Below are 9,120 nucleotides of genomic sequence, written 5' to 3'. Positions count from 1 at the left end.
TGCTTTCATTTTCCTACATATAGGCAACTATCCAGCTTTCCCAGCACCATTTGGTAAAGAGGGTTTTTTACGAAATGTATTTTGTCAAATATCAGATGGCTGTGAGCATGTGGGTTTGTCTCTGTGCCTTCTATTCTTTTCCATTGGTCTTCATGTCTATTTTGTGCCAATGCCATGCTGTTTTTGTTACTGCAGCTCTGTAGTATAATTTAAAGTCAGGCACTCTGATGCCCCCAGCATCATTTTTCTTGCTCTGTAGTGCTTTGGCTATTCTGGGTCTTATTCTTCCAAATGCATTGAAGATTCCCCCCCCACCCCAATTCTGTGAAGAATGATATTGGCATTTTGATGGGGATTCCACTGAATCTGCACATTACTTTTGGTCGTATGGCCATTTTGAGATATCAGTTCTGCCTAGGAAAGAACATGGGATGTCTTTATCTTCTAAGGTTCTCTTCAATTTCCTTCTTCAGTGTTCTGTAATTTTCATGGTAGAGCTCTTTTACCTCCCTGGCTAGATTAATTTTCATGACCCCCTTTCTTTCTTTTTTTTTTTTCAGTTTTGTGAATGGGTGGTTTTTCTGTTCAGTGGATGAATTTGTTCTTTTTTTTTTCATTTTCAATTACATTGATTTTGGCTCTAATCTTAAGATATTTCCTATCTCCTACTGTTTTTGGGATTAATTATTCTTTTTCTGAGGATATGAGGTACTGATAAGCTGATTTATTTGAGATCTCTTTATGTTTTTAAGGTAGGCACTCAGAGCTGTAGATTTTACTCTCAGAACCACTTTCATAGTGTCCCAGAGATTTAGATATGCTGTGTCTCTGTTCTCATTTGCTTCTAAGGATTTCCTGGTGTCTACTCTCAATCCCTCTTGGGTCCAGTCTATATTTAAAGAAAAAGCAACAGAGATGCAAGTGCAGTGAGGACAGGACACGTGAAAATGTTGGAAGTGAGATTAAGCTGGACACAGGTGGAATCAGAGTAGAAGTAGCTGTCCTTGGTGTATGGACTCATTTCCCACATGGGGACTTGCCTTTGGCAGACAGAGGAACCCAGTGAAGGTGATGTTACCCATCTACACGAGGGGAGTGGTGGTGTTCAAGGGAGCTAATAATTCACCAAGGTAGAAAAGACGCTTGCTTCACATCTTCAGTTAAAGTGAACAAGGTGACATGGTTGAAACTCCCTGGATAAGTTTTTACAAAGCAATAAAACTCTGACACTCAGTGTTCAATGTTTCAAATCACTGTGACTAAGCACTCATTTTATTATTGTTCTCATTTCCCTGCATGATTAAGATGAAAATCGACTGATATTTTAGGTGTTTTAATATTTTGACAAATCCTACAAAGGTGGAAGAACAATCATTATTTTTCGTGACCACTGTGGAGATGGCTTCCCAGGGTTTCAGTTTCCATGGTCCTTTTTACAATCCTGCTCTTCATGGAGAGTGGTGACCGCCTTTATCCAGGACAATAGTGTTGTTCATAAGTACCAAGGGAGAAAATCAACCGGATTAAGAAGAACTTTTTTTTTTTCCTGAGTTTGAGGAAACTTTGGTAAAGAGGAAAGAGAATAAATTTTCCTTATTAAACCAGAATGTGTTTCATGTGAGAACCTCAACAAGGCTGGGGAGGAGGGTAGGCAGGAAAAAGATGGCTGAGTGACTCTTGAGAGCGAGATATGGGGTGCTTGATGGCCAAGCCCAAGGCAATGGAGGAGAGCCATCCTGACGTGGTCAGGTGGGGCTTGCTGGTCACATCTGGGGAGGTGTCATGAGTTGCTGTCCAGAGGCAGGTCCCATGGTCCTGCTCAGGACCATGAGTGCAGACTCAGCCATGGGGCATCAAGGACTGGGCAGGGGAGCAGCAGGGGCCTGTGGGCTGGTGTCCTGGGAGGAGGCATTTGGAGCAGAGGCTACAGAGGCTTCTGGGCAGCTCCTTCTCTCAGGCTGAGCACCGTGGAGCAGGAAGAAGGTGGAGACGTAGGGTCCCAGGTAGCAGGGAGTGAGGAAGGATCTGTGGGAAACATGTCCACATTCAGTTATCTGCTCACTATTCGTGAGAGTCTCCTTAGAGCCAGGAGGTCCTGGTGTGGCCGTCCTGGGATGCCTGTGGTGAGTGGACCAACAGCCCCAGGTTAGAACTCTGAGTCTCTCCTGTGTCCTTCCCCCCTTCCCTCTCCCTGCAGTGGGCCACAGTGAGGGTCAGAAGTGAGCACCCTGGGAGCAGCCCACCCAGGTCTTCTCAGCATTGCTTCCTGCCCCTGGAGGCCTGGTGGTGGACTCACCTAGAGGTGGCCTCCAAGGCTCACACCCAGTCTGATGCCCCTCATTGCACCCCCTCAGCCTGTATTCTCTGGAGCCTTAGGACTCAGTGGACACCCAATGCCAACCCTTCACCTCCTCATCTCCTGCACACCCCACACACTACCTGGGACCCCACAGAAGTTGCCTGAGATCCTGAGGGTGCTGAGGGATATGTGCCTGGTTCTCCAGACCCACTGACTCTGCAGCTATGCACAGGTGGGCTGCACTCCCCCTGGCCCTGCCCCCTCTGCAGCAGCCTGTGCTCCACCCTCCCTCCTGGGGACTTACAGTCAGGACTTCTGCTTCCTGTGGATGTAGACGGCAGAGACACTGACAGCCAACAGGATCTTGAGGCCAAAGAACAGGGCGATGAGGTGTGAAACCCGTGTAGACACCACTGTTCCTGAAAATCAAGGGACAGGAGGGGCTCTTAGAGGGCCTCCTAGGTGTCTCTTCCCAGAAAACTGCGCTTGCCCCAGGTGAGGCTGTGGGGACCCAACAGAGTTGTGAAACTTGAGCACACACACGTTGTCCTGGCTGCCAGAGTCCAGAGATTCCTCATTCCCACTCGCCCAGTCTCAGGTCCCAGGGTGTGCTACCTGAGCAAAGGCGAAAATGTGTGCTCCGTGCACACTGCCCACCCAGCCATGCTGGTTCCCTCCATGAGCCTCACCATCCTGCGCAGAGGGGTTATCATCTCCTCCTGTAAGGAAACTGATTCTTGGGGAGTTTACGGAGGGTTACTGTTTAGTGGAATCCAAATCAGAAAAGTCCCCCCTCCCCTTTAGTCTGATATGATTATTCCTGGATTCAAGTTCTTTAGACCCAGAGAGTGATCCATTGTCTCTGGGCCATGAAAACAATTTTCAGTGAACATGCACACGGGATGGGAGCCGTTCCATGGTGAGAGAGGAGAGCAAGCCTGCCTGCTCAGTACTGTGGGTGAGCTCAGTGACACTGTGTCTCAGGAGAGCATTCTAAGGAGCCTGCTAAGGAAGTATAGGCTGCAATAATGAAATCACTGGCTGGGAAACAGTCTGGTGAATCAAGGAAAGGGTTCTCATACTTGGGAGGGGCCTCAGTCTCCAAATAGCAGACCTCCCCTCCAGTACTGTGTCACCTGAAGTCTTTCTGTTGGACACACAGAGCCAGATCCTGGCTGGCAAGCAGACCTGTGGAGTCTTTGCATTTTTAACATTAGTCATTTTTGCTTTTAAGATGATGCTAACAAAGATAGAAAATTTTTTTATGAAGAAAGAAATACTTCCTTGTCCCTAAGAAGGAGTGGACACTTCACCCTGCTGCCCTGCAGCAGCCTGTGCTCCAGGCTGAGTGGTACTCTCGACTCCCCCTCAGTGGAGGAGAGCTGCCCTCCTGCCCCCTCCTCCCTCTAGAAGGCACCAGCTCAGAGCCTGGTGAGCAGGGAGTGGAAGGCCCCCCCCTCCACTGAAAGCAGCTCTGGGACTCCTCTGGCTTCTGTGGGAGCAGCTGCAGCTTCTGCTTCTTCTCTCCCTTAGGTGAGAGGGACCCTGATGTTGATCCTGAGAACATTCCAGAAAGCTCCCTCATCCCCTATGCCCATCACAGAGGGCGCTTTCTATGGAAACCCAGCTCAAAGTAGAGTCTGGGAATTGCATTCCATAATGTGAGTTTGAACCTGGGACCGTCAGCTGGGTGGTGACATGACCCCAGTGCTGGGGGTCAGTGGCACCTGGGCAGGCAGTGGTCTGCACTGGAGATGCCCTTGTTCACTCTTTCACCAGAAGTGAACCTGTTGTCTAACCTCAGGAAGGGAGTTCTTGGCATCTGGTGCTTGAACTTCAATTGGGAAATGGCTGTTATTAGGCTCTGGCTTCAGAGGGCTGGTTCTGCACATCAGTCCTTTGGGGAAAGACAATGAGAAGCTAAGTGTGAGGGGTATTGAAAATTCCAATATGGAATGGAGGCTGGACAGAGGTCCACAGGGTAAGGAGGAGGGAGAGGCCCTGAGGCAGGAGAACAGAGCAGCAGGTGGGTGGAGAGACAAGAGGCAGGACAGTAAGACAGGACGGTTCCCCTCCCTCTCCTCCTTCTTTAATGTCTGTTGAAAGATCCATGGAAAGATGGATCCAGGTCTTCACAGTGGAGACTCTTGGGGTGATTTCAGGGGACTGTAATATATATTCATAAACTTTTGAATTATTCTATAATGATTAGGAATACTACCGAGAGAGAGAGAGAGAGAGAGAGAGAGAGAGAGAGAGAGAGAGAGAAAAGACCCAGCTGACTGGAGTGGAGACTCCACCAGGGAGATATATTTTTGTTTTGGTTTGGGAACCAAAGATTGAACCCAGGGGTATTTAATCCCTAAACCACATCTGCAGCCCTTTTTAATATTTAATTTACAGACAGGGTCTTGCTGAGTTCCTTAGGGCCTCACTAATTTGCTGAGGCTGACTTGGAACTTGTGATCCTCCTGCCTCAGCCTCCTGAGCTGCTAGGATTAGACACCTCACCTGGCCAGGAGGTGTCTGTACCCTGCTTTTTCTGGGGTCCCTGAAATTTAGCCTATGGCTTCTGGAGGTGGCTGGCTGCCTGTCATGTGCCATTTGGCAGGTGAGCACCATATCACCGCTCTGGGCACATGAGTTTTCCAGAAGCCTGCTCATGTGGTCACAGATCCCATCCTTGTTCTATGGAATAGCTGAAGTGTGGACACATTTCCATTCTCCAACCAGGTCACATGCAAGCTCTGGGGATAGAACTTCTTTGCCTGGCCAGTGGTAGTCACCTGGTTCTGTGTTATTGTGTGTTTTTGGGTGACCTTCACAGTGGGTGGGAAGATAGGTGGAAGGGAAGGACAATTAGAATTGACAAATGGCAGGTAAAGAAGGCAAGAGACGGCTGTCAGGACAGGTCCATCCCCCCTTCCTTCCTCCTTAGTGTCCCTGTTTGAAGGCCCCATGGGATGTGAGCCCAACCCCACAGAGGAGACCCTCAGAGTGTGGTGTGGGGAGCTGACTAAGACGCTGCTGTTCCAGGCTCTGGGTGCCCTGGGGGGAGGGGGGGTCACTGCTCTCAGGTCACAACACACAGAGTCAAGGTGAAGTTTAGAGCAATCGATCTCCTGGGAGAGGCCTCACCAGGGGTGTTGTCCAGGCCTTGCTCCCTGGGGCCAGCAGAGACCTTCAGGGTGTAGCTCCTGGTGGTGGCTGGCTGCCCATCGTGCTCCACCCGGCAGGTGAACGTCACGTCCTCCCTGTGCACAGAGGAGTTGACCAGCAGCCAGCTCGTCAGGTTGAAGGTCCCGTCCTTGTTCTCTGAGCGGGTCGAGCCTGTTTCTGTCCTGGACACATTTCCATTCTCCACCCAGGTCAGCTGCAGGCTCCGGGGGTAGAAGTGCTTCACCTGGCAGGTGACGTTCACCTGGTTCCCTGCCATGGTGGGCTGTGGGGTGACCTCCAGGGTGGGCGGAACTGAAACAGCACAGGGAGAAGCTGTGACCTTATGGGACAGACAGCTGAGCTCCTCCCAGCAGGGCAAGGGCCTCCCTCGGGACAGGGACAGGCATGCAGAGGGGCTCAGACACTGGGGGTTTGCACGGGAGGGAATCACTAACCACAGGGCCTGCCACCCCCAGGTGCCAAGTGACCAGCAGCTCCCCTGAGGGTAAGTGAGTGAGGCTGACAAGCCCAACTCCTGGGCTGCAGGAAGTGAGCACAATGGATGAAACCTCCTTCACGTCAAGGCTCAGCTCTGGGAGGAGCTCAGTTGTGTTAGTTGCTTCTGGTCAATGAAATGAAGCCACCAGCTCATGCTGGCCACAGGGCAGGAGTCCACATGTGATGGCAGGTGGCAGCACTGCTGGGAATTAGAGCCCAGGCCACTGAGGTCCTGGCCAAGGTCCCTGGAGAGCAGCAGGCTGGGTGGGCAGTGTGGGCTGAGGTGGGGAGCAGGGTCCTGTACCTCGGATGGTGTCAGACAAGTTGGCAGTCCCAAGAAGAGGGCTGCCCTGTAGGGTGACGTGGGCCACCTCCCAGATGACCTGAGAGTGGACGTCCCCTGGGGCCAGGGTCACCTGGGCTGTGCTGGACACACTGTAGGACACACTTTCTCCTGTGGGGTGCGTGCTGGTCTGGGTGTGCGAGAGCTCATTCCCATTTTTGAACCACTTGAGGGTGATGTTCCGGGGGGAGAAGCCGTGGGACTTGCAGGTGAAGCTCACCATCTGCCCAGGTGTGGCCCTGGTCCCAGGACCCGATACCATGGGGGGAGAAGGTCTGGCTGCAGAGGAGCATTGACAGACAAGTCAGGTGATCAGGAGGCCACCTCTGACCACAGAGAGTGACACTGTGAAGACCCTTCCTAGACGTTGTCTTTGTTGTCATTATTATTTGCTGTGCTGGGGTCATCCTCAGGTGCATGCTGAACGTCTGCACTGTCACTGGGCTACCTCTGTTATCAGGACCATAATGCATTTCTGAATCCTCCAATAAAGCTCTCTGGGTGCTGTGCTCATCCCTGTTGGTGTCCCTACCCCCCCCGAGTAGGCGAGCACAGCTGTCCACCAGACGGTGAGGACCTGAAGCCCAGGAGCTGCTCCAGGGCTGAGGTCTTGCTTCCCCTCAGCACCAGGGCTCAGGGAGGAACTGGGGACCTGTCTCTCCCTCTCTGAACAACTGATTCCTGCTGACCTGCCCTGGAAAGATTGGCACCCAGGTAGCCATTTATAGAAACAAATGCAGGGGACAAATGGCACCAGGACAGCACCATGAACATGGGAACAAGGCTGGGACTTGGCCCAGTGCCACATCAGTGAACTGGGACTGTTGCACTTCTCCTCCCAGGACACACTGAGCACAGCTGGCCTTGGAACATTAGGGAGATGCTTCTGGAAAACAAGCAAATGCTGGGCGTGTTGGCCCAAGTCTGCCAATTCAGCGACTGGGGAGGGTGAGACAGGGGATTGCAAATTCAAAGCCAGCCTGGGACACTCAGCAAGACCTTGCCTCAAAATAAAATATAAAAAGGGTGGGGGATGTAGTTCAGTGTAGAGTGCCCATGATTTCAATCCTCGACCCAAAGTAAAAAACAATATAAAAACGAAACAAACCCAGGTCCATCTTTTCTAGACTTACACTGTGCAGGGCTTGACCACAATTCAGAATTCACCTTGATTGTTCGTCTTTTGACAAACATGCCAAGGGTCTCACCTGGGCCAGGACTTAATTTGAGAAGGAGAGGAGGAAGGATCCTTTTCTGAGTCTGGGCTTTCCTGGGTCACTTTGCATTGAAGCCAGAGGTCACTGAGTACAGAGGAAGCCACAGGGCTAAGTTCATAACTGATGGCTAATATAAGAGATGCAGACCCAGGGCCCTGGGCAGGTCCTGAGGGCACTCAGGTGAGAGGATGAACAGGCCATCTGCCTGTGGTTGGGTCCTCAGACGGGTCCTTTTGTGTCTCCAGATTGCTCCTCACCACCCAGCACCTTCTACAGTTGTCACCAGGCAACAAGTATCATGATCTTTGGTATTAGAAATATTGACCTCACTGCCTGACACCTGTTACATACATCTGGGGGGTGTCACTGAAGAAGCGGAGTCACCCAGACCCCAGCAGCCTGGAAGTCCCTACAGGGGTTAGAACTCTATCAGTGGCCACTCATGAAGGTCTGCTCAGCATCACGATGGCCTGAGCCCTCAGAGTGTCTCAGCTCTTCCATTCCCATATGCCTCGTGAGGGGGGCCGAGTGAGAGTCCTTTTTGGGATAAGGTTCAGAGAGCGGGGTGCTGGTCAAGGGCACCAGGCTCAGGAGAAGGGAACATAGTAGACTCCTGTCATTCACAGGACCATTAATCTAACACCTGTTTTTTTTTTTTCCTGATCCTCAGTGTCCCCTTCTGTAGAGAGTGATTAAAAACACTGTTCTGCAGGAGGAGTGTGAAGGCAAGGCACAGCACTGGCATGGGTGGTGTGGAGCAGGCAGGTGAGGGGTGCAGATGCCCCCCATTTGCCAACCATGCAGCCTGGACCAAATAGCACAGCCTCCACAGGTCTCTGCCTCCCTGACCTGCAGAAGGGTGACAGCAGGTCATGACATGAGCACCCAGTGCTGCTCCTGCTTCTCAGCTGTGGCCCCCAGGGTGGAGGGCGTGACCCCTGACCTCCTGTCCCACCCCAGGGAGGAGGCAGCTGCACTCACCTCGCACAGACAACTCGGTGCCTGGTCCAGACTTGTACTCCTTATCAACAGGGGTCGCTTTCTGGAACTTCACACAGTAGTAGGTGCCAGAGTCTGCTGGGGTGACATTACTGATGCAGATGGAAAAGTCCCTGTTGTCCCTCTTTGTGACATCTGAGAGATTTGTGACTCGGGGGAAGTGGTAAGTCCTTGATTCTTGTGCCTCTCCAGGTGCAGTTCCCACAGCTCTGTTGGCGTGGTCCTTAGGTAGCTCATCAGTGGGATTAACTCTCCCATTGACAACACAGCGGTGTTGAGGGAGAGAGGTTCTAACATCACGTTCAAAGTCCCTGGGGCATAGCCTCTGACTGCTCATGTCTCACTACCTAGCTGTCCCCAATGGCTCCACCATGTTGCTCAGCTCTCTGGCCTGCTGGCTGGTTTGTGTAGCTCTCTGAAAACTCTCCACCTTACAGTGCTACTCCTGTCCCAACCCCAAGAATGTCCACTGAGATACCAGCTCCTAGCCTTGACCCCAGCTGCGGAATCATCCTACCATTGGAATCTGGAACCCCAGAACATGTGAATTGGCTCTTTACCAGTGCACTTGTGTAGGAATGTGATTTGAGGAAGGACCTCTGCTA

The 9,120-nt window shown here is 51.7% G+C and overlaps 1 protein-coding gene across 1 annotated transcript; it reads right to left on the bottom strand.

Moving 5' to 3' along the window:
• Positions 1–2,605: 2,605 nt before the first annotated feature.
• On the bottom strand, positions 2,606–8,852 carry LOC143394884 (signal-regulatory protein beta-1-like). The gene is made up of 4 exons (XM_076849452.2): positions 8,498–8,852; positions 6,261–6,578; positions 5,412–5,770; positions 2,606–2,662 (listed from the first exon to the last, which is right to left on the bottom strand). Exons 1-4 carry the CDS (start codon positions 8,850–8,852, stop codon positions 2,606–2,608), a joined length of 1,089 nt encoding a protein of 362 aa, XP_076705567.2.
• Between the last annotated feature and the right edge of the window lie 268 nt (positions 8,853–9,120).

The sequence above is a fragment of the Callospermophilus lateralis genome, chromosome 3 (genome assembly GCF_048772815.1).
Source record: "Callospermophilus lateralis isolate mCalLat2 chromosome 3, mCalLat2.hap1, whole genome shotgun sequence".
In the NCBI taxonomy this organism is placed as follows: Eukaryota; Metazoa; Chordata; class Mammalia; order Rodentia; family Sciuridae; genus Callospermophilus; species Callospermophilus lateralis.
This window is presented reverse-complemented; position numbering and strand designations above follow the sequence as displayed.